The 24,973-nt window shown below is 55.9% G+C and overlaps 1 protein-coding gene across 9 annotated transcripts in view; it reads right to left on the bottom strand.

The window, feature by feature from the left end:
• HMCN2 (hemicentin 2) overlaps positions 1-24,973 on the bottom strand; it is a 167,573-nt gene that overhangs the window by 43,473 nt on the left and 99,127 nt on the right. For 8 of the 9 annotated variants that reach the window (XM_035260402.3, XM_035260417.3, XM_035260413.3 and 5 more), the window contains 19 exons: positions 23,709-23,990; positions 21,292-21,459; positions 20,045-20,158; positions 19,339-19,425; positions 17,336-17,527; positions 14,891-15,064; positions 14,639-14,752; positions 14,038-14,180; positions 12,914-13,064; positions 11,170-11,388; positions 8,738-8,851; positions 8,190-8,377; positions 7,450-7,546; positions 6,532-6,693; positions 6,269-6,382; positions 5,295-5,497; positions 4,546-4,627; positions 2,543-2,674; positions 24-167 (listed from right to left, as the gene is read on the bottom strand). In XM_035260402.3, the coding sequence (XP_035116293.2) occupies positions 24-167; positions 2,543-2,674; positions 4,546-4,627; positions 5,295-5,497; positions 6,269-6,382; positions 6,532-6,693; positions 7,450-7,546; positions 8,190-8,377; positions 8,738-8,851; positions 11,170-11,388; positions 12,914-13,064; positions 14,038-14,180; positions 14,639-14,752; positions 14,891-15,064; positions 17,336-17,527; positions 19,339-19,425; positions 20,045-20,158; positions 21,292-21,459; positions 23,709-23,990 (2,880 nt within the window). The remainder of the gene's footprint in view (positions 1-23; positions 168-2,542; positions 2,675-4,545; positions 4,628-5,294; positions 5,498-6,268; positions 6,383-6,531; positions 6,694-7,449; positions 7,547-8,189; positions 8,378-8,737; positions 8,852-11,169; positions 11,389-12,913; positions 13,065-14,037; positions 14,181-14,638; positions 14,753-14,890; positions 15,065-17,335; positions 17,528-19,338; positions 19,426-20,044; positions 20,159-21,291; positions 21,460-23,708; positions 23,991-24,973) is intronic. The other variant, XM_054237089.2, reaches the window with a different exon arrangement.

Below are 24,973 nucleotides of genomic sequence, written 5' to 3'. Positions count from 1 at the left end.
GGAGGTGCAGGGCGAAGACCTACCCAGCACCGCCACTACGAAGTCCTTGCGGGCCTCGGCCTGGGTGTTCTCAGCCACGCATGTGTAGGTGCCTGCCTGGGCTGGCTGCAGGCGGCTCAGCTGGAGGCGGCCCCCCCGAGAGACCACGCCATGCACCACGCTGCTCTCTGTGGGACAGAGGGGGGCCCCTGAATCCCCCGGCAGCTTCTTGTGCTAATAGGAAACTGAGGCCACAGAGGCAAGGGCTCCTTCCTTTATGTCCCCCTCTTTCCCAGCCCGGTCTCTATTCCTTAGAATCCTCCCCTGTTTCCTTCCACTTGGGACAGCTCTTCCTGAGGGACCAGGAAATCCTTCAGTGTCCAGGATTTGCTCTTGGGCCCAGCTCTCACCTCCCTTCCTCTCCCTCCCTGCCCTGCCCGTCTACTCCCATCTATCAAAGTTTCTGATCAAGTCAAACCAGCTCCTCACCGACCCCACACAGGTCACCCTGGGGCCTCCCCCTAAGCCTCTGCTCCCTGCCTTTGGGGCTCCCCCTTCATTCCCTCCAGCCACAGCCCTACCCAAAGCCATCCCTAACTGCCCCAGCGCAGGCTGATCTCCCTGCCCCGATCCTCATCAGCCTCTCAACGCAAACACCCGGGCAACTCCCTGCGTCCAGCGGGGAGCTTGAGAATCAGAGATGAGGACGGCTCCATCCCCGTTCTCAAGGAGTTCACAACGTATCAGGGGCAGGGCAGTGAAACAAGGAGACCCAGTGCTGACAAGCCCTGTGAAGCCATGATGGAGCTGGGGAACCTGGGGGGCTGGAGGGGTCAAGGAGGGCTTCCGGAGGAGGCGAGTCTCTGTTGAGACGTGACTGTTGAGCAGGACTCAGTCAGTGGGGAGCAGAGGTGACCACGGGAGCCTAGGGTAGGTATTCCAGGCAGGGAACACATGTGCCAAGATAGAGTTGGACACAAGAGGGGATGGGGCCTGCAGCCACCTGACCCAAGAGAGGCAGCAACACAGGTCCACGCAGAAACACAGACACAAGGTTCACAGCAGCACCGAGCATCACAGTGACACTAAGCGTCACAGCCAGAAGGTGCAGACACCTAAATGCCCATCAACTGACCAGTGGATGCACAAAACTGACACAGCCACACAGTGGAATATTCACAGCCACAGAAAGAAATGAAGAACAACATTTAATTTTTAAAACTGGCCGGGCATGGTGGCTCACGCCTGTAATCCCAGCACTTTGGGAGGCCGAGGCAGGTGGATCACCTGAGGTCAGGAGTTCGAGACCAGTCTGGCCAACATGGTGGAACCCTGTCTCTACTAAAAATACAAATGTAAGCCAGGTGTGGTAGCGCGCCTATAATACCAGCTGCTCGGGAGGCTGAGGCAGGAGAATTGCTTGGACCTGGGAGGCAGAAGTTGCAGTGAGTCGAGATTGAGCCACTGCACTCCAGCCTGGGCGACAGAGTGAGACTCCATCTCAAAAGAAAAAAAAGAAAAAGAAAAAGAATGAAGTACTGATCGACGCTACAACGTGGATGAACTTTGAAAGCATGCTAAGCAGACGGAGCCAGACCCAAAAGGCCACACCCTCTATGACGCCATTGACGTGAAAGGGGCAGAACAGGCCAATCCACAGAGACAGAAAGCAGATTCATGGTTTCCTGAGTCTGGGGAAGAAGAAATTGGGGAAACCAGGGAGTGATTCCTGATGGGTATGGGGTGTCATTTTGGTGATAAAAATGTTCTAAATTTGAGTGTGGTGATGGTCACACAACTCTGTGACTGTACTATATAAATTGCTGAATTAGATGTTTTCAGTGGGTGAATTACATAGTATGTGAATTATATCTCAATAAAACTGTTACTGAGAGAGAGGGGCAGGTTTCAGGAGCCCAGCACAGTCACATTTAGCATGTAGCGGGCCAGGGAGAGGTGGCCGGTGGTGCAGGCCCCTGCTGTGGACAGATTTCCCCCAGACAAGGGACCAGCTCCGTGCTGCACCTTCAGACCTGTCTGCCCCTTGCAGAGCCTGCATGGGAGGCACAGCGGGCCCAGGAGACCATGTGGGGCTTCTGCCCTCATGTGGAGGAATAGTGGGGACAGCAGTGGCCAGAATGGGGAGGCTGGCTGGGGGGTGGGGGTGGCCAATGGCCCAGTTAGAACAGAGCTCAGCCACCGCCAAGGAGCAGCTCTGGGGGCCAATGCTGAACCCACTGACAGCCAGTGGGCTTTCCATGGCCCTCAGCACTCGCCCTGCACAATGGAGAGTCCATGTCTGCTGTCTTGTGGGAGCTGACTAAGGACGTGGATGCAAAGGAGCTTCCAAGCCCCAGTAGGAGACGCTCCTGATGTTTGAATTCCAAAGACCAATAAATAACGCTTTGCTCAAATACAAACAGGGTGGAGACAACATGGCACAGCCAGCCTCTGGTTTTGCCAAAATCATCGACAACCAACAACTTCCTTCCTCTGCTTCTGCTGTCATCTCATTAAAGACAAGAATGCTTTACATGAAACCGACAAGGGCACATGTGCTCACCCACTGGCATCCTGTCCTTCAGCCAAGTGACCGTGGGTGCAGGGACCCCGGACACATCACAGGTCAGGACCAGGGGGCTCCCAGCTACCTGGCTCACCATCTCTGTCTTGGGGTTCTCAAACGTTGGGGGCACTGCAGGAAAAAAGCCAGGCTGTCAGAATTCTGAGACTCTTCACCCATTTCCTTCCCTCAAGCAGATCATGGAGGCCTGCGAAGCCGGTCCCAGTAGTTAGGAGTTCCCATTTTGTTTTGTTCACAAATGTAAATAGAACTAGTACCTGGCTATTTTAAAGCATAACAAAGCAAAGCTCCAGCCAGGTCTACTTAGCCCAAGGATGGCAAATGTGGCTCACCCACCCACAGTCCTTAACCCGTGCCAGGGTAGACATCAATAATCGATCCCAGCGCTCTCTCCGGCTCTACCAGGATGAAGTCACACACCCCAGGCAGCCACTACCAGTAGAACAGAGTCAACCAGGCTCCAGATGAAATGCCTCTGCCCTCATCTGGGGGACCAGATATTCCCCCACTTTCCACTGTTCATCAATGTAGCCATCAGAAAGGGCTGCAAGCTTTGAGCAGCAAGCCTGGTGTCAGTCTTTTTCTTGCTACTTTATTTCTTTGTTTTGTAGATACAAGGTCTCACTATGTTGTACAGTCTGATCTCAAACTCCTAGACTCAAGTGATCCCTCTGGCTCAGCCTCCCAAAGTGCTGGGATTACAGGTAGCCGCCTGCACTCCGTCTTGTCAGTTCTTTTCGACAATTGTGTTGTGTATGGCTCAGGGCTGCATGTGCCCACTGCCCACCCGGTTGGGAGGCTACTGGCTTAGGCATCTGTGGCAGACAGCGAGTGTCCCCCCAGCCCATTCTTCCCATTATGCACAGCACAGTTTTAGCTGAGCCCATGGTCACTCTAGCAGAAACTACATCTTCCAGTGTCCCCCGCAGCCAGCTGCCTGAGCACGCACTAATGGAATATATGCAGAAGGGACAGGTGCTACTCCTGTGTGAAATACATGCTTGCCTACCACTTCTGCTCTTTTCTGCTTCCTGTGGGCCGGGACAGGATGCAGTGTCCCAGCTTCAACCATAGGCACAAGAACAACACCCTAAGAAACAGAAGATCAATAGGAGGGAAGGAACCCAGGTCCCTGAACTACCACATGGAGCTGAGCTACCCACCAGCCTACGTACTCACCTCTGGGCTTTTGAATGAGAGTCCAACTCTCTCATTTACTCAGGTACATTTTGGAGTTTCTTTGTTGCAAGGCTAAGTCTAAGTTCTAACATAATATCTGAGCCCCAGAAAATCTGGCCAGGTTCCCTGGATGATGTAAATAGGCTCCCCCTTATCCCAGCTGGAGCCACATGTCCAATCAAACAGCATTCATGCTCCATCCTTGGGCGGATGGGACAGGCCCTCTCAGGGATCAAGATGCAGGTGGCATGGCCTCCTGTGTGTCTGGTCTCATATGGCTCCTTCATCCTGGTGCCCACGTGCCAGGCCCTGTGCCCAGCACTTTATAGACACCGTCCATGGGATCGGGTACGTCCAATGTGGCTGGCAGGCAGCTACTGCTTTTAGACTTATGCACTGGAGGTAAACCTTAGGCTCTGGGGTAAGAGTCACTCTACTAAGCCCCATGAATCATGTTCTATTTGGAGCCTGCTAACCCTAGTCTTTCAAATTTTAGAAATCAGCTGGGTGCAGTGGCCCTTGCCTGTAATGTCAGCACTTTGGGAGGCTGAGGCAGGAGGACTGCTTGAGTCCAGGAGTTCAAAACCAGCCTGGGCAACATAATGAGACCCCAACTCTACAAAAAGAAATCGACAGACATAGATACAGTATAGATGATATAGAGATATTAGAAATTCTAGTAAGCGTGCCCTCAGCACTTGGCAGCCCTGACTCTGTCCCGGCATCGTCTTTCTCCTCCCTGGCAGCCCCATGTGTTGCTAGGGGCTCCACGGTCACGTTGGCCAGGCTGGTCCCTGGCTTACCCTGGACGGTGAGGACGAAGGTCTGCACGGCCTCCCCTGCCACGTTGCTGACTTGACAGCTGTATACACCTTTATCTGACACCTGGGAGAGGAAGAGCACATGCTGACTGTGTGCCGGAGCTGGGGCTGCAGTGCGAGGCTCCCTAAAAGCATCTAGGCCCCCAAAACTTCCAGAGCAGGGGACCCCCACATATGCTGGTCCTGACTGGGGAGCCAAAGGGAATCAGGTCCTTCTGGACTTTTCCAAGAGATTCAAGAAGCAGGAGGGCCCCTCAACAGTGAATACACAGGCTCTGGGCACCTCACTCCCTGTGCCAAGTGGGGAGGAAGAGGCTCCCCATTGCTGTGGGGATGGAGCCTGGCCAGGAGAGGAGCCCAGAATGGATGTCCAGAAGGGCAGCAAACATTCATCCAAAAACTGCTGTGAGCACCTAATCCAGGGAGGGAGAAGGGAGGGCACACTCCAGGAGTCTCAGCCAGCCAGCCAGAGCAACCCGGACAAAAGCTTCTAAATGCGGAGGAAACTGAGGCAGGAAGGGCTCAGACCTCAACTGCAGGGCTGGGTCTGGACGTGACTCCAGAGCCGTATCTTCCACTCTGGACGCTGCTAATCAACTCAGTTTGGGGTCCCACAGGCCAAGGAGGCAGCAGCCCACATCCTGCCCACCTTCTTCCCCCCAGCTCGCCAGGGCTGGGAGGCGACTTTCCCGCAGCTGCCCACAGTTACCCACACCCCCAGGGTTGCTCACCTGGGCGTCCTGGATCTCCAGCCTCTGACCACCCCGCAGAGCCTGGGTCTGCTGCGCCAGGCCTAGGGGCTGCCCATCCTTGTACCAGGTCACAGTTGGCTCAGGGAGTGCATCTGTCTCGCAGCTCAGGACAGCCTTGTCCCCGGCCCTCACCACTATGGCATCCTGGGGGCTGCTGGGAGCCTGCCCAAAGGCAGGGGGAACTGGGGGCAGGAGACAGCAGAGTGAGGCGCTGCCACTGTCCCCATACCCTTCACATTCAGCCACAGGGAAAATGCCAGTGGAGACCCACCAGGGGCACACAGCAGACCCATCCCAGCAGTCCCGGCCCCGGGGCTGGTGCAGACCCAGGGGAGCTGGAGGAAGAGAACCGGGCCAGCACACCAAGGACCCGCTGAGTGACCGTGGACAGCTTCCTGCCTCTCTGAGCCTCAGCTTCCTACATAGGGGAGATGCTGATGCCTGCCCAGACCCAGGCTTTTCCTGCATGGGGCAGGCCCCAGCTGGGTCACAGCCCTTTGTGGGGGCCCCTTCAGCTCCCTGTTTCTCCAGCAAACCAACGTAGAAGCACCCCTTCCCCATGGCTGAGTCCACAGGGCCTGGTGCAGTGTGTGGCTGGTGTTCATGCAAGTGAAGGAACCAGCCTCAGGGCTGAAAGAACCTTCCAGTGAGTCCTTGCTCAAGACACCTTGGCCCAGCTTTTCCCCAGGAGGATTCTGAAGCCCACGAGCCTTGAAACAGGCTCCACAGTGAAACGGACTTCCCTGACCACACAGGCTTGGGGACGCCTCTTCCCCAGCGAGGCTCTTGGGGCCCATCCTGTCGCTCCCCCTCCTCAGAGCTGACCCGTGTGGGGGTCCCAGCCTCCCCCATGCTTCCTGCCCCTCTCCTGGCTCTGTTTCCCCGGGGGGTGTGGGCTGAGGGCTGACTGAAGGGTGAGGGACAGCATGAGTTGGGGACAGACATGGACGCACTCAGAACACTGAGCTGCACCAGCTTCTGGTCTCGGCCAGCAGGATTGAGGGCTTCGCAGGTGTACGTCCCAGAGTCCGACAGCTGAGCTCGAGCCAGCTGCAGCGTGTGGGTGCCTGCCGGGGGAGCCAGCGCCTCACACCAGCATTCTAGCCCAGCCCCTCATCCTAAATCCCTGCCCGACCCACAGCCCTGTCCCAGGTGGGGGAAGCCACTCTTTCCCCATGTAACCTTATACCTGGGCCAGAAGCCTCAGTTTACCCACCAGGCAGGAGGAAGAATTCTTCACCCAGGGAGAGGGCCCGGCTGTCCTTGTACCATGTGACCTCTGGGCTTGGGTGAGCGTGGACATCGCAAGGGAGGGAGACGCTGCTGTTGAGGATGGCAGTGATCTGCTCCAAGTTCAGGCCTGCAATTCGTGGCGGGACTATCCCCACAGCCACCATGACAGAGAAAGGCATGAGAATCACACCGGCAGGGGAGCCTGGAGCCCAAGAGAAACCCTGAGCCTCACCCAGCACAACTTCAAATAACTCAGAAACCTCCATTTGCCATGACTCTCTTACATATAAGGACACTGGGTAGGGGATCAGAGAGGGAGAGTCCCTGTTCCAAGGCCACACCGATGGTCAGTAGCAGAGCTGATATCAATTCAGGTACAAGCCCGTGACCTTGAGGGCTCAACAGTCTTCCTCCATCTCTGAGACCATACCTGTCTCCGCATCTGGAGACAGAACTCACAGTCACCTCAGTGCATTGTACGTCATGAGTTGCAGAGGCTGGGAGCGCAGGCTCCAGGGCGGTGGGAGCGCCACCTCCTCTCTGAGGGCGACCTCCCTGAGTCTGCTGCCACAGCTGCAAAGCAGGGCTAACGTCCTAGCTCTGCTGGAGGAGTCGGCTCAGGGAAAGAGCTTGGCCTCATGTCAGGTACACAGGAAGTGCTCGGAACGCCTCAAAAGAGCTGTTCCCTGGCCACCTCCAAAGTGGCTTAAAATCACCTGGGGGTGGCCTGATAGTGATCAGGGCCCCCCAAATGCTGTCTGTCAGGATGCGGCTGGTGCCAGGCTGGGATCCCTGAACCCTGAGTCCAGGGCCCAGAGCCCAGGACACTAGAAGCCCCAGGGCGGTGCTCCTTGGGGAGGGAAAAGGAACCCACAAGGGCTGCCTGCTTGGCCCAGCTCACCTTGAACCCTGAGGGTAAAGAGTTTCTCAGCAGAGCCTGCCTGGTTCTCGGCCACACACATGTAGCTGGTGGTGTCGGCCACTTCTGCCGTGGAAACCTGAGGGTGCAGGGAGCCATGCCTGGGAGATGCCTGAAGCCCCTCGGACACCACCACCCTCGGGAATGACCGTGAGGACTCCCTCCCTCCATCCCTCCCATCCCATGCCAGGGACGCAGGCACCAGGCAGCTCATGGAGATCTGGAACCACCTCCACCCAGGGCCAGTGTGGTGCTCAGGAGCGGGCATGTGAGGTTGGTGTCGGGTGGTTCTCGGCAGCAAACCCAATGTAACAACAGCCTTCCCGACCCCTGTGGAAGGCTGTGCTGTGTGTGCTGGGCTCCAGGGGTCCCTGCAGCTCTGAGTCTGCACATGGGGTAACTAGGGGGACTGCCTGGTGTGTGAGTGCTGGGCACAGCTCCGTATGCGTCATCTGGCAGTCCCACAGAAGGCTGCTCTGTGCAGTGCTGGGCTCTGGTCCTCGCTCATGTGATCCTCTGCTAGCTGTCTCCTGAACCTCTGGATGCTGTGCACAGCCCTGTCCTGGCCCAGCAGGCTCCTCACAGGTGATTTTTTGCTGGGCTCCAGCCCTGCTCCCAGTGAAAAGCCTCATTTGCAGATAACGACCCCTCCCTGGTTCCCAGACAAGTGGTGGTGGGACTCGGCAGCTGCTGCCCCAGTCCGTGCAGGGGGCTGCCCTGACCTGCAAGACTTGCCCATCCTCCAGGACCTGCAGCCGTGGGCTCGAGGAGAAAGGCAGCCCATTCTGGAGCCACGAGATGGTGGGCATGGGGTTTCCCAGGGCCGGGCACTGCAGGTTGACAGTGCTGCTGGCGTTGACTGTCACCTCTTCCACCAGCTCCTCTGTGTTGCCCAGGATCACAGGTGGGGCTGGGGGTGGGGGAGAGGAGGCTGAGGGGCTGGCACAGGTGTCTGGGGGTGGGGTGACTGTGGAGGTAAGGGTGGCATTTGGCGTCAAGTGCTGGCTGGGACCCTGTACTCTTCTCTCCAAGCCCTCCCAGTCCCTGACACAGGTAAGGAATTGGGGCCCAGAAAGGGTTGTGACTTGCTCAATGTCACACAGCTTGGAACCGTGCCCAGTCCTGCATGATTTTTGAGGCCGAGCTTGTAACTCCATTTTCAACCTCTGAGTACAGCACGACTGAGTGCCCTGTGCCTTGGCCCCTTCCAAGGGAGGCCCTTCTGGGGCATGCAGTCCTGGGACTCCCCACCTGTGGCCCTGCCACTCACTCAGCACCTGCAGCTGGTAGTGCAGCCAGTCCTCGCCCACCTCATTGGAGGCCTTGCACGAGTACCTCCCCGCGTCCTCTGCCCGGACCAGGGGGATCTGCAACACCCGGCCTCCTGCAAGGACATGGGACAAACGCCTGAGCTCAGGCACAAGAGTCACCCCCAAGAGCAAGGAAGCTGCTCTTGCCTCTGGAATGGACCTGGGACATGTCACTGTTTCCTGCCTCATCTGTGAAATGAAGTGAATCAGCCTGTCCTGCCCAGCTCCTGGGTGGAGGGGGGTCAAGTCAGGAGTGTGCGCCAGGCCCTGAGCTGCACATTCTGGGCCTGTCCCACAACACCTCTGCGGGGCATGAGCTGTTGTCACTCCCATCCTACTGACGGCAAACCTGAGCCTTCACAGCAGTGCCCAGTGTGATGCAGTGGTTCCTGGCTCAGCTCTGCTGTCGTGCCGAGCCCAGCTCCTTGGCAAGGGCAGAGTCCGGAGGGAGACTCAGGAGGCAAGGGAGGCAGCACCCAGGGCTGTGGCGGTTGTGGGGGTACGGGTGGGGGCAGGGAAGGCATCACCTGGGACCCTATGTAATCAAAAGCCACCCAGGGCCAGGCACAGTGGCTCACACCTACAATCCCAGCACTTTGGGAGGCCAAGGCAGGTGGATCACCTGAGGTCAGGAGTTCACAACCAGCCTGGCCAACATGGCGAAACTCCGTCTGTACTAAAATGACAAAAATTAGCCGGGTGTGGTGGCGCACGCCTTAGTCCCAGTTACTCGGGAGGCTGAGGCAGGAGAATCACTTTAAGCCAGGAGGTGGAGGTGGCAGTGAGCTGAGATCGCTCCACTGCACTCCAGCCTGGGTGACAGAGCGAGACTCATCTCAAAAAAAAAAAAAAGAGCCAGCCAGGGCCAGAGCCTGGTATCGATGGAGACTGGAGTTGATCTCCAGTGGGGCCTGGTTAGGGTTACTGCGTGCTCAGAATTCTGGGTTGAGGCCGGCCCCGGCTATGGGTGACTTGACCAAGCTAAGAGCCTGCAAAGCCCAGTGGCAGGACTGGGGCAGCCGTGGTGTCATGGGGGTCAGTTGATGTTTGAGGTTAGCGTGAGGTCAAGGTAAGAATTCAGATCAGCTGTGACCATGACACCTGTGTTCTCAGAGGACAGAGGTTAGAGGTCAGTGGCCAGGGTGAGAGGTAAGCGGTGGGTTAGAGGTGAGTGGGTAGGAGCGGAGGGTGGTTGGTGGCTGTGGGCTAGGGTCAGCTATGGTTAACTGATGGTTAGAGTCTGATCGGGATCAGCAGGTGACCGAGCCTGCTGTGCACCAGGACTTGGGGTCAGGGTAAATGGTCAGTGGCCAGGTTAAAGGGTCTGTCCAGAGGTTTCTATCAGGAACTATCAGCGGCCAGTAAGAGCTGCACCCCTGGATCTGCGAGAGGACTCCTTTTTGTTTTTTTTTTTTTCTTTTTTTGAGACAGGGTCTTGATCTGTCACCCAGGCTGGAGTACAGCAGTGTGATCATGGCTCACTGCAGCTTTGATCTCCTGGGCTCAAGGGATCCTCCTGCTTCAGCCTCCCAAGAAGCTGGGACCACAGGTACACGCCACCATGCCCAGCTAGTTTTAGAATATTTGCTACAGACAGGGTCTCATGATGTTGCCTGGACTGGTCTTCAATACCTGGCCTCAACCGATTCTCCTACCTTAGCCTCCCAAAGTGCTGGGATTATAGCTGTGAGCCACCATACCTGGCCACCTCCTTTTTTTTGCAATCACCAAAGTAGAAACCCTGGTCCGATTCTGCTCATGCAACTGACCACTTCTCCCCAATACCAACCCCGCCACTGACCCCTGTCTGGCCTCAAGCGATCGAATCTCAAACCGAGGGACCACCCGGACTTCCCTCATGAGCCAGTGGTGGGCCAGGCGTTTCTAAGCCCCACCCCTAGAGCCTTTTAAGTCAAATCACCTACAAAAAAGTATTCTAAAATAAAAGGCTTGCTTTTAAAAATGAAATTACCTTAAATAAACAAATACCACCTAAGGTGGCAAAAGAAAAAACAGACACGCAAAACATGAGCTTCAGCCACAAGAGTGGTCTTCAAAAGCCCAAGTTAGAGCTTCGCCAGCGCTCGGGGTCATGAGCTTTGCTGATGATTACCGAAGTCGCCAGCTGCCTCTGCAGAGAAAATGGCAGTTTCTGCCAATGGTTTAAGGACATTATGGATCTTGAAGCCCAGAAGGGGATGCCCCATGGTAAAAGGCATCGATCTATAAACCAGAGGCAAAGGGTAATCCAGTCTTTGCCTTCATACAGGCAAAGAACTTGCAGCCCCAGTTTACAAACTGCAGCTAAGGTCCAGAGTGGTTGTGTGCCCTGCTTGAGGTCACACAGCAGGCAGCTCAAAGCACCCACCTTCTTCATGCAGCCCTGACCCACCTTGCAGCACAAGCAGCCCGTCCTCGGCTGGGAGGGGCTGACCCTCTCTGTACCAGGTGAGCTCCGGAGGTGGGATCGCATTGGTGTCACAGTACAGGTAGGCTGGGTTGTTCTCCACGATCTCCCTGTATTCCGTTACTGTGCCCCGGGCCTCCTCCTCCCAAGACAGGCTCTCGAAGGCTGCACTGGCATCACCCACCTTCTGGAACATGGGGGGCACTGGGTAGGGAAGACAAAGTCCTCAGGAGACACAGCAGAGGGGGGAATACTCCTCTGCTCACGGAGATTCTCATCCCCGCCTCTCCCAGGTGCAGAAATCCATTACTTGAGCCATTCCCTTAGGTCAAGGCATTTCTTAAATTCCCTCACTCCCTAAACCAGTGTTTATGGAGCAACTACTATGTGCTGGCGACTAGGATAAGGCCCCTTCCCTAAGCAGCTCATGCCTAATGGGCGCTAAAGACTCCTTGTAACATGGACATATTTTCCACAGTTGGAAGCCAGGTTCTAAGCTTTAGCCAGCATTTGTTTATCAGAGCACAGAGGCACAAAATCATCAGCTTTAGAAACAAAGGGGGCCCTCAAGGTCACCCGCTTTGATCACCTGCATTTTACAAAGGGTAAAATTAAGGCCTGGAGGGGGCCATGTCATCCCCAAGTTGTCATTAACATAACTAGCTAATGACAGAGCCAGGGCTAGAGGCTGGTGGCCAGAAGCACTGGAGGTGAGGAAGGGAATGAGCAGCCCGGAGCAGGTGCTCCTCCCGCCAGGACGCTCCATGGGCACTCCACCGTGCAGCAAAATCTGGCTCTCGACATTTATCCACCACCCAGCTTGCCTGTCAGCCTCCTGCCTTCCTGCCTCCCCGTTCTAGCCTTCCAGCCTCCTGCTCCCAGCTTCCCCTTCCCACCTCCCAGCCTCTTCCTCCCAGCCTCCCTGCCTCCCCCTGCCAGGTTCACTTTCCCAACCTCCCCATCCCAGTCTCCCAGCCTCTCACTCCTAGCCTCCCCTTCCTACCTCCCAGCCTCCTCCTCCTGGCCTCCCCCTTCCAGCCTCCCTGTCTCCTCCTCCCAGCCTCCCCATACCAGCCTACCAGCCTCTCCATCCCAGCCTCCCTGCCTCCCCTTCCCAGTTTCCTCCCCAGCCTCTTAGCCTCTCCCTCCCAGTCTCCACAGCCTCCCCCAGCCTCCCCTGTGCAGCCTTCCAGCATACCCTCCCAGCCTCCTCCTTCTAGCCTCTCAGCACCCCCACTCAGCCTCCCCCCTCAACCTCCCCTTCCCAGCCTCCCAGCCTCTCTGACTCCCGACTCCCTCCTTTTCTTCCTTCACTTTTTAAAAAGGGAAACGTCCAGCACTGACGAAAGCGAGAGAATATTACGAGCCCCATGAACCCACAAGCAGCTTCAACCATCGAGGCAGCCACTCAGCTTCCTCTTGACCAGAGGTTCTGAAGCCAGTCCCCAGGTTTCCCTAACAAAGTGAGAGGCATTTGGCAGAGGGGTTAAGAGCGTGGCATTCTGGCCCAACCAGACCAGTCCAGCTCTACCACTCAATTCTGTGGTTTGGGGCCAGAGCCCTCGTCTTTGGCTTTGGTCCCTCGAGGCAGAGGGGCTGGGGCAGAATGCGCTCTGGGCTGCTGAGATAAGCCAATGCGGAAGACACACGGCGGGGTCTCCAGAGGGCCAGCCCCTCAATGTCCTCACACTGGCCAACGCCCCGCCCCCTGCCCACTGGTGACACACACCCTGGATGAGCACGTTGAAGTCCTGGTCGTCCTCGCCAGCCACGTTGGTGGCCACACACAGGTACCGCCCCGAGTCTGAGACCTGCGTGGGCTGGATCTGGAGCAGTCGCCCTTCACCCAGGACGCGCAGCCGCGGGCTGGGGGTCACGGGCTGCGAGGAGGATGATGGAGTCGGGGGAAGGGAGATGAGAAATGAGGGGCTGAGAGGAGCAAGACAAGTGCGCTTATTTCTCAAAACATTCTCCAAATATGCAGCAGGAAGTGACGGGAACAGCCGAGAAGTTCACAAAACCAAATCCATAGAGCATAAAAATGAGAAGGGCCATACGTGGGTGCAAATAGTAGAGTTTAAAGTTTACAAAGAGTTCAATATTTCATTTAAAAATATGGCCAGGCATAATGGCTCACACCTGTAATCCCAGCACTTTGGGAGGCCAAGGTGGGCAGATCACCTGAGGGCAGGAGTTTGAGACCAGCCTGGCCAACGTGGAGAAACCCTGTCTACTAAAAATACAAAAAATTAGCTGGGCGTGGTGGTGCACACCTGTAGTCCCAGCTACTCTGGAGGCTGAGGCAGGAAACTCACTTGAACCTGGGAGGCAGAGGCTGCAGTGAGCCAAGATAGTGCCATCGTACTCCAGCCTGGGCAACAGAGCGAGACTCTGTCTCAAAAATTAAAATTAAAAGGCTGGGCGAAGTGGCTCACACCTGTAATCCCAGCACTTTGGGAGGCCGAGGTGAGCAGATCACCAGAGGTCAGAAGTTTGAGACTAGTCTGGCCAACATGGTGAAACCTCATCTCTACTAAAAATTATAAAAATTAGCTGGGCATGGTGGTGGGCACCTGTCATCCCAGCTACTCAGGAGGCTGAGGCAGGGAGAATAGCTTGAACCTGGGAGGCAGAGGTTGCAGTGAGCCAAGATTGTACCACTGCACTCCAGCCAGGGTGACAGAGCAAGACTCCATTTTGGAAAAATAAAAATAAAATAAATAAAGGGTGGATGGGGCCTGGACCAGCTCTAGGGCCAAGTGCTTTAAGGGAAGCCTTTTCTAGAATGTTCCAAGCAGAACCAGCCGGAAGCACAGGTGAGAGCCAGAAGCTGCTCAGGGGTCCCACACTCACCTGCCCATCCTTGTACCAGCGGATGGTGGGTGGGGGCACAGCCCAGCACTCACACTCCAGGGTCAAAGTGCTGTTGACCTTGGTCTTCACTTCCTTCACACTGACCTCCCCCAAGGGGTCATCTTTGGAGATGGAAGGGGGGACTGAAAAGCACAAGGGGTCTGAGACCCTGAGCTTACCCTAGACCTGGGGGCAGCCCCAGAAATAGGGGCCAGCCCAGAGACACAGGGATCCTGGAACTACCCTGTTCCTGGCTGTTCACTTAGGGGAGAGAGCATTTGTCTGCAAGGGTTACAGGACGGGGCAGGTCTGAGGCAGGGGAATTCCTGGGGTCACCTCCGAGGCCTTCTTTGGGGGTCCCAAGTCTCAATCTGCAGAGCCTCTGGTTATACCCCGAAGCAGAAGTGGCAGGAGGAAGCCAGGACTGTAGTGGGTCCCCTCAGTCTGTCCTCTGGAGCCCGCCCTAGCTGCCTGGTGACTGCCAGAGGGCATAAGCCACAGGGAGGCACCCCAGGGCACCAAGGGTGGCTCAGGTGCCTGGACCCCTTGGTTCCCAGCCATCTTCTGCCCAGCCAGCTATGTCCCAGGGTCCCCGACTCACTGAGCACTTCCACGTGGTAGTTTTTCACTGCCTCCCCAAGCTCGTTGGTGACCACACAGGTGTACTGACCAGCATCTTCCTTCTGGGCATTCAGGATCTGCAGCCCATGGGTACCTGTGTGGGGGCCAGGGGCCAGGGTCACCCTGAAGTTGCAGCCTCATGCCAGGCACAAGGAGAGGCTCACTGGTCCTCTCCTCCAACCCTGATGACATGTCACCTGTCCCCTCCCTCCTCCCTGCCAGAGGGCATCACCTGGGAGCAGCTGGATGTTCCTGGAGGCCTCAAACGGGGCCCCATCCTTCATCCAGGTGATGTTGGGGGAAGGGAAGGCCAGCGCCTCGCAGATCAGAGAGATGGGGTTGTTGATGGTCACGGTCACCTCCTCATCTGCACTGTCCTCGGCCACTCCCAGGATGGTGGGAGCCACTGTGGTGGGGAAAGTGGGGTACTTGTGAGCAGAGGTTCCTTTCCTAAGAACTAGGAAAGCCTTAGACCCCAGTGCTTGGCCTCAGCGCTTCTGTCACTTACATTACAGAGATGGGAAACTGAGGCTCAGAGAAGCCCATGCTCAGGGCAGCCAGGCTTGAACTCAGACTGTGTAACCCAGAGCTTGGCTCTCCAACACTAAGCAATACTACAAGGGAAAGCTGAGTAATGTCTGCCTCCATCTTCCCCAAAGCTTCTCAGCGTGCAGCCTCTCCACCCATTAACCAGAGGCTTCTGAATCCTGTTTGAGTGGGGGAGTGGGGGAGGGGGGCTTTGTTCCCTGCTGAGCGGAGTCACTTTGCTTTCATTGGTCCCAACATTTCTTCCTTCAGCTCCTGCAGGGGACTCTCCCTTTAACTGTCAGAGTTTTAGAAACAGATTTTTCTTTTATTTATTTGTTTTGGTTTTTTTTTTTTTTTTTTTTTGAGACCGAGTTTCGCTCTCGTTACCCAGGCTGGAGTGTAATGGCGCGATCTCGGCTCACCGCAACCTCCACCTCCTGGGTTCAGGCAATTCTCCTGCCTCAGCCTCCTGAGCAGCTGGGATTACAGGCACATGCCACCGTGCTCAGCTAATTTTTTGTGTTTTTAGTAGAGACGGGGTTTCACCATGTTGACCAGGATGGTCTCGATCTCTTGACCTCGTGATCCACCCGCCTCAGCCTCCCAAAGTGCTGGGATTACAGGCATGAGCCACTGCGCCCGGCCTATTTGTTTTGGTTTTAAGGATCGGAGAGTTTACTAGGCAAGAGAGAAGGAAGGAAGAAGAAAACAGCTCCCCCATACAGAGATAGAGGGAAGGGGGATTCCAACAGAGAGAAACCCTGGAAGCTGGTCTGTGCCCCTCTTATCTGACTGACGCTCTGTTTCTCCAGGCTAAGGGAATAGTAGGTAGGCCTTGCCCTCAGAGATGGAGAGAAGCCTGGAGGTGAACCCACCACCCTGGGGCCTGGCAATAAGTCTTGTCACCTCTCTGAACCTCAGGGCTTTGTCAGTGACATGGGGACAAGGACATCTCCCACCTCCTAGGGTCACTGTGAAGATTCCATCCATCAGGCCTGTTGCAATGCCTGGCCCATGATAAACGCTCAGTCAACAGAGTTGCTCTATGACTTTTGCTGTTGTCAGACTCGGAGAATTAGAAGAAAAATAGAATGGTTCGTGGGAAGCTTTCTGAAAGGAGCCGGCTGTGGGTCAAGATGGCCGGGGGAGACCTGTGTTCGTTCTAACTCAGTAATTCTAAGCTTGCTTGGCTCAGAGGACACTAAATTTTATACATTGAACTAAACTATATTATTGGTGCAGTTAATTAGAAATCAAGCGGCAACAGGGGCCTAAGGTAAAGACCATCTGAGAGCACAGTGACACCGGGAGCACCGCGGGGTGGCTGCAGAGCAGGGAATACTGCTGTGGTCCCACGAACGATTCTCAACATGGAGACTGCATGAGGGCCTCGTAAAGAGGGCTTATGCAAAGATCTCTGAGAAGGGAGGCGACCTCTGCTCACAAGATCCAGGAGGGTCTTTGCAGATGGGAGCTGGCAAGGAGGAGACAAGCCTTGCAGGGCAGAGCTCACAGGGCTCTGCCTATGTTCTCAGTATGGAGTGATTTTTTTTTGAGACGGAGTTTCGCTCTTGTTACCCAGGCTGGAGTGCAATGGCGCGATCTCGGCTCACCGCAACCTCCGCCTCCTGGGTTCAGGCAATTCTAGTATGAAGTGATTTTAATTGCTCTATGTGCCGGATGCTGGGCCCCCGATATAAAAGGCCCCCGATGCATTGGGTGTGGTCAGACCCGGTGGCTCCTCATCTGCTATACTTCTGATGCAGCCGCAGCCTGATAACTATCGGTGATAAACTCAGAGCACTAGCTTAGCACATCTTAGAAGGATCTCAAGTGCTCTCCCCTCAGCCGTCTTACCTACCCCTTCACCCTCCCCTTCCACACCCATAAGATCAATGAGACTGTGTACATAATAAAAGTGTTTGGAGCCCAGAGCTCTGGGCCAATGCGGTTCCCACGCTTGTGTTGGTTCCCTGGACCCATGCTGTAAATTCTACTCTTGTTTCTGACTATTTCCTTTTCTCAATCCCTTGCTACTGCCAGGACTAATGACACCCACGTTCGGGGTTGGGGCTGGTACCCAGTGCCAGTTACCTTGCTTCTCCCTCCCCCCAGCACCTGGGGTGGCCAGGACATGCCCAGAACTTACATAGGACACTGAGCTGGAAGTGTTTGGTCTTCTCCCCAACAGTGTTGGCTGCAATGCAGGAGTAGTGGCCAGCGCTGGACAGGTTTGCCTGGAGGACCCACAGGAGGACTCCATCTGGGGAGATGTGGTGGGCATCTCCACCAGCCAGGGGCCGGCCATCTTTGAACCATGTGACCTTGGGCTGTGGGTGGCCTGTATGCAGAGCAGAGAATGAGATGATTTGGCAGGCTTTGACTAGGGGAGCTCCAGGGTCGCAGGCTGCTCCCATATGGGTCAGAGGATGTGAATTCTCTGTCTCTGCCCAGAGGCCCATGAAGGACAACAAGAAGCAGAAGCAGCCACCAGGCCTGGCCTGTGCCCCTTCCTCTGTGCTGCCTTTTTCTTACTGAGGAATGGGTAGAGATGTCTTGGTACATATAGGCAAGACAGAAAAACAAGTTATTCCTTTCATCCATCCATCCATCCATCCACCCACACACTACCCACCCATCCATCCATCCAACCATTTATTCATCTACCTACCCACCCATCCTTCCATTCAATCATGCATTCAACTCTCCATTCATCCACATACCCATCCACCCGCCCATCCACCCACCCATTCACCCAACTATCCACCCATCCATTCATCTACTACCCACCTATCCCTCCATTCAACTAATCATCCATTCATTTCTCCATTCATCCACCCACCCATCTATCCACCCACCCATCCACCCACCCATCCATTCATCTACTACCCACCTATCCCTCCATTCAATCATCCATTCATTTCTCCATTCATCCACCCACCCATTCATCTGCCCATCCACCACCCATCCACCCAACCATCCAACTATCCAACCATCCATTCATCTACCTACCACCTATCCTTTCAATCATCCATTCATCTCTCCATTCATCTACACACCCATCCATCTGCCCATCCACTCAACCATCTAACCAACCACTCATCTACCTACCCACCTATCCTTTCATTCAGCCAATCATCCATCCATCTCTCTATCTATCCACCCACTCATCTATCCACCCATCCACCCAACCATCCAACCATCCATTCATCTACTACCCACCTATCCCTCCATTCAACCAATCATCCATTCATTTCTCCATTCATCCACCCACCCATCTATCCACCCATCCACCCAACCATCCAACCATCCATTTATCTACCTACCCACCTATCCCTCCATTCAATCATCCATTCATTTCTCCATTCATCCACACACCCATTCATCTGCCCATCCACCACCCATCCACCCAACCATCCAACTATCCAACCATCCATTCATCTACCTACCACCTATCCTTCCATTCAATCATCCATTCATTTCTCCATTCATCTACACACCCATCCATCTGCCCATCCACCCAACCACCCAACCATCCATTTGTCTACCTACCCACCAATCTTTTCATTCAGCCATCCATCCATTCATCTATCCAGGCACTCATCCACCCATCCGTCTGCCCATTCATTCATTCATTCATCCACCCATTCATTTATCTACCCAGCCACCTAGCCATCTATCCATTCATCCATCTACCCACCCATCCTTCAACCCATAGCATTAATGGGAGCCTACTTTGCCAGGCACTGGGGAAACAATGGTGACAAGGCAGACCCTGGGTCTTTAAGAAGCTCAGATGCCACAAGGCCACTATGGTCCAGTGTGGTCAGTGCTAGGACAGGGAAGCACTGGGGCTTGTGAGAACCCAATGGAGGGGGCCCAATGGGCCTCAGAGGCCAGCCAAGGACTTCCTGTGGAGTGTCCTGGAAGCTGAGATCTATAGTGAGGTGGGGAGAGGGAAGAGTGTTTGGGATGGAAGAACATGTGCAAAGATGAGCCGGGACCTGGTGCTGAGTCCAAGACGTAGAGAGACCCCCTCTCCCGTCAGAAGGAGTGGGGCTGGGGCAGGTGGGCAGATCCCCAGGGGTCCCCTCCTTTCTGAAGCTGCCTTCCCACCCCTTCTCCCAGCCCACCACATCGTGTGGCCCTTACCTGTGACATTGCACGTCAGGTGGGCAGTCTGTCCCTCAGGGACCTTGATCACCTCCTCCAGGTCCTCGTTCTCAATACTGGGAGGAACTGAGAGAAGCAGGGAGACAGATGGCTAGTGACTGGGGGGTCTGGCCCACTCAGGCTACACTATCACAGAACAGGAAGCCAAGAGCCCACTGTTTCCTGTGCCTTAGTTTCCCCATCCCATGCCTGTTTCTATAGGGCAGTGAATTTAAGTAGTATTTCCTGCTGGCTGATGGAAGTGCCAGGGCCTCAGAAGACTCTGATGAGAGGCATGCAGTCTTAGTGGTGTTGGAAATATTTGCTCCCCTTCCACTTTGGATTGTCCCTGCTGTTTCTGGAAAGTTCCATGGCAGCCTCAGAACGGGGGTTTCTTGTCACCTAGGCTGGAATGCAGTGGCACAATCTCTGTAGCCTCTGCCTCCCGAGTAGCTGAGACTACAGGCAGGTACTACCATGCCCAGTTAATTTGTGTATATTTCACAGAGGTGGGATCTTGCCATGTTGCCCAGGCTTAAACAAAGGTTTTGATGAAGCAAAGCATACAAGGCTTAGCTTCTCCCTCTTTCTCTGTGCTGGGCCCCTGCTACGGCTTGACCCGTGAGTCTGGGGCCCTGCCTCTGGGAGCTCCCAGGCAGTGGAAAAGGGTTCATAGGGCACCCATGAGAATGGGGTTGCAACACACCCAGCACCTCCACGCTGAAGTTCCTCCGCACCTCCCCAGCCTCGTTGCTTGCCAGGCATGAGTAGAGGCCTCTGTCTTGCTCCTGCATCTGAGTCACCTTCAGCATCCAGCCACCTGGGGAGGAGGGGCGATTCTGTCCCAAGCTGAGCCCCTCTGCTGCCCAGCAGGAAGAGGCATTATAATTAGACATGTATGTATCTGTTTCCCATTGTGTCCCATTCCTCAGATGCAGAAACTGAGGCCCAGGAGGGTAAACAAATGGATGGAACCGCCTGGAGATTAGACACGTATCAGAATAAATCTGAGGACCCTGTTCTAGCAAGAAGTGTCTGTCACCCTGGCCACCCCTGGCTCTGGGGATTGGCTGGAGCTGAAGGGAAAGCAAGGGGTTAAGAAGTCCTGGCCCTATGCAGACCTCTGCTGTACTCTGACAGACACGGTAAAAGGCCTCCTCCTCCCAAAGACCTCTCAGGGAGAGACAGCTTCTCTCAATGGAACCCAAGGGTCTCCCAAGATGGGTGTGGGGAGGGCAGAAACACAGGACACAGACCACCACTGCTGTTACTGCATCCACAGCAGACATCACTAATTGATCACCACATTCCTTTCCAACGGGCCCAATGCAGTCTCCGAATTCCTATCCACAGAATGCGTCTGACAGTTTCTACCAAGTGCTCAGAAGTGAGGCCCAGGAAGAAATGTATTTGCCATCTCATGATCGGCTGCTTGGAACTGATGGGTGACTGAGGCGTAGCCTCAGGGGGCCTGGAAATTCTTGCAGGATTTGGATGGGACAGAGAGATTCCTGGGCCTTGGTTCCTCGTTCCTTCACCAGCAAGAACCTCACAAACCCATTCTATGAGGAGGATGAATGTTCAGAGAGGGTGCTTTGGTCATCGCATCTAAAACCTTGTTACTGCTCTGTGGGATGTTATATGTAAGTGCCAAAAGATTTTTTTTTTTTTTGCTGCAGTACTTATCAGAACCTTTACTATGCAGATGTTTCCTGTAGTTTTCTAGGTGAGCAGAGCAGAAAGCCTTTTCCAAATGTATCTAAATCCATGATTTTTTTTTCCTGGAGCACCTCACCCGACTAGTGTTTTGGGCTGTACTCTTTGGGAACCAGCAACTGGAATGATTATTCTAAACAGGCCTGGCAGCTCAGGGTCAGAGGTCATGGGCATGTAATGGGCAGAGGCAGAAGGCCCGAGCTGATTCCCAGGCTCCAACCTTGGCTGGTGTCTTACCTGCCAGCAGGTAGGCGTCCTCCCCAGGGCTGACAGGCTCCTCCCCTCGAAACCAGCGGATGGCCGGGGGTGGGATCCCTGTGGCTTCACAGAGCAGAGTTAAGGGACTGTGCAAGGCAGCTGAGATGTTGGTCAGTGGGTCCAAGTCTCCGATGAGCTCTGGGGGCACTGGACACACAGAAGAAGCTGCATTCAGGGTGCAGATCAGGGCTGTGTGCTTCATGCTCCTTCCTCATCCCCACTGCCTGTCCCCCAACTCCAACCAGCCCCACTGAGTGCCCCCAACTCCACCCAGCCCCACTGACTACCCCAACTCCACCCAGCCCCACTGACTGCCCCCAACTCCACCCAGCCCCACTGACTGCCCCCCACTCCACCCAGCCCCACTGACTGCCACCCACTCCACCCAGCCCCACCGCCTGCCCCCCAACTCCACCCAGCCCCACTGCCTGCCCCCCAACTCCCCCAGCCCCATCGCCTGCCCCCCAACTCCATCCAGCCCCACCGCCTGACCCCAACTCCACCCAGCCCCACTGACTGCACCCCAACTCCACCCAGCCCCACCGACTGCACCCCAACTCCACCCAGCCCCACCGCCTGCCCCCCAACTCCATCCAGCCCAACCGCCTGCCCCCCAACTCCACCCAGCCCCACTGACTGTCCCCCAACTCCACCCAGCCCCACTGACTGCCCCCCAACTCCACCCAGCCCCACCGACTGCCCCCCAACTCCACCCAGCCCCACCGCCTGCCCCCCAACTCCACCCAGCCCCACTGACTGCCCCCCAACTCCACCCAGCCCCACTGACTGCCCCCCAACTCCACCCAGCCCCACTGCCTGACCCCCAACTCCACCCAGCCCCACTGACTGCCCCCAACCCCACCAGCCCCACTGACTGCCCCCAACTCCACCCAGCCCCACTGCCTGCCCCCCAACTCCACCCAGCCCCACTGACTGCCAACTCCACCCAGCCCCACTGACAGCCCCCCAACTCAACCCAACCCCACCGCCTGCCCCCCAACTCAACCCAGCCCCACCACCTGCCCCCCAACTCCACCCAGCCCCACCGCCTGCCCCCCAACTCCACCCAGCCCCACCGACTGCCCCCCAACTCCACCCAGCCCCACTGACAGCCCCCCAACTCAGCCCAGCCCCACTACCTGCCCCCCAACTCCACCCAGCCCCACTGACTGCCCCCCAACTCCACCCAGCCCCACTACCTGCCCCCCAACTCCACCCAGCCCCACTGACTGCCCCCCAACTCCACTCAGCCCCACTGACTGCCCCCCACTCCACCCAGCCCCACTGACTGCCCCCCAACTCCACCCAGCCCCACTGACTGCCCCCCAACTCCACCCAGCCCCACTGACTACCCCCCAACTCCACCCAGCCCCACTACCTGCCCCCCAACTCCACCCAATTGGGAGAGTCGGAGGAGCAGAAGTGATGACAGCAGAGCTGCTCCCCCTGAAGCAAGGACACCGAGAAGGGAGCCAGTGGCGCTACAGGCTGGGCTCTGGAGTCCGGCAGACTCCCTGGGCCTCAGTCTCCCCAAGCCCTCAGCGGGATGCTGGAGGATCCAATAGGAACACGTGAAAATGCCTAGTCCAGGGCCTGGGCAGAAACAGTGCAGAGTCAATGGGACTGGAATTAGTGCAAAGGTGAGGCGGGACGTGCTTCCTAAATTCACATGCAGAAGTGAAGCAGCAACATTGCAGTTCTGAAGGCGGCTGTTCCTGAAGGAAGCCACTCTCTGCCCGGGGTGTTGGGGGTACCTGGGTGAGGCTCAAGGCCCCAGCAACGGTGAAGGGGATGACAGGGGCTCCTCCCTAAACCAAACCCTGCCCACCTCTCCCACCCTGTCTTACACTCCCTGTGTCTACCCTGAATTATCCTTCAGGCACATAGTAGGAGCTCAGTAAAGGACTGGAATGCACGAGGCTGCTCCAGCCACACACTTCCCCTCATCCAGCAGGTCCTAACTTCTACTCACCCTTTAAGGTTCAGCTTAAAGGGCACTTCCTCCAGGAGGCTGGCCTGACCTGCCCCAACAGTATTCAAGGTTTTCCTGGTCTCTCACAAGCCCCTGAATTCTCCCCATCATACACCAGTCATGCAGGACAGGGACTGAATACTTCCCCAGTGCCCAGAACAGAGCAGGGGAGGATAAACGCAAGAGGGAGACAGGGAGGGAAGAGAGGTGAAAGGGGGGAAACTGGGGCCATCTGGGACCTGTCGTGATTCTGAGAGCAGTGTTGATGGCTTCCGCAACAGCAGTTCTCATTAGAGCCCTGACTGCAGAAAGAACAGGTGTGACCCCAAGAGCACAGCCTGAGGGCTATGTCTGGAGATTGAACTGGCCTTGCCTTCTCTAATCCACCCCAGCCCACCCTCGTCCAGCAGCTGCCGTTCCTCACCCAGCATGGAGAGCTCAAACCTCCTCTCGGCCCTCCCAGCCACGTTCTCAGCCACGCAGCTGTAGCGTCCGGCGTGGGCAGCCCGGGCCCTCTCCATACGCAGGCTCTGTCCGTGGTTCTGCAGCTGCAGGCCCGGCTCAGCTCCCACGGGCTGGCCGTCCCACTGCCACGTCATTGTTGGGGGGGGTTTCCCTGTGGCGTTGCACTCCAGAGTGGCCACTCCATCCTGGACCACGAAGACCTGTGTGGGGGACTCTCGGGGACCAGCAATCTGAGGGGGAACTGGGGTGGGGAGAAAGCCCATCAGAGAAAGCTGCTGGGGCCACCAGGTACCACGCACTTGCCCCAGGCCCCATAGGGACACACCCTCTCCCCTTGCCATCGCTGCCTGTGTGACCTTGTGATCTCACCTCTCTGGGCCTCCATTCTCCTTCCCAATGATGGGGTCATAACTGCACCCTACCGCTACAGCCTGGGACTCACAGCAGGCCTGCTCTTTGGGGAACAAGCTCACAACACAGCCCTTTCAGGAGGTGTGAGGGGTTTTCTTCCTCAAAAACCAGAGACTTCTGGAGCTTCAGCAGCCGTTGGGACTGGTTGGGGTGGAAGATTATTTATGGGTGGGTTTCTCCTCAACAGGTTGAACAGAACTTTCCCTGGGTTTATTTTCTAGCAGGATTTTTACAAAGCTGAGGGATCTCATTTCATCGCAGCAGGACAAGTAGATAGGGCTTTAGGTTTCCACTATGCATAGAAACTTCACATAATGCTCACACTTCTTTCGGGTTTCCAGCTGTTTCAGATGTGGTTTTTCTCCCCTGGACCATTGGATGCCTCCCATCCTATGCTTGGGTTAGTGAGAAGCTGTGTGGGAGGGGCAGTTAAATGCCAGGTGATATGGTATGATCTGGCTGTGTCCCCACCCAAATCTCATCTCGAATTGTAATCCCCACGTGTGCAAGGCAGGACCTGATGGGAGATGATTGCATCACGGGGGCGGTTTCCCCCATGCTGTTCTTGTGATAGTGAGTTAATTCTCGTGAGATCTGGTTGTTTGATAAGTGTCTGGCACTTCCCCCTTCTCACCTGCCACCATGTAAGGCATGCCTTGCTCTCCCTTCACCTTCTGCCATGATTGTAAGTTTCCTGAGGCCTCCCCAGCCATGCGGAACTGTGAGTCAATTAAGCCTCTCGTTTATAAGTTACCCAGTCTCAGGAAGTATCTTTAGAGCAGTGTGAGAAAGGACTCACACCCCAGGAATCTG

The sequence above is a fragment of the Callithrix jacchus genome, chromosome 1 (genome assembly GCF_049354715.1).
Source record: "Callithrix jacchus isolate 240 chromosome 1, calJac240_pri, whole genome shotgun sequence".
Taxonomy (NCBI): Eukaryota; Metazoa; Chordata; class Mammalia; order Primates; family Cebidae; genus Callithrix; species Callithrix jacchus.
This window is presented reverse-complemented; position numbering and strand designations above follow the sequence as displayed.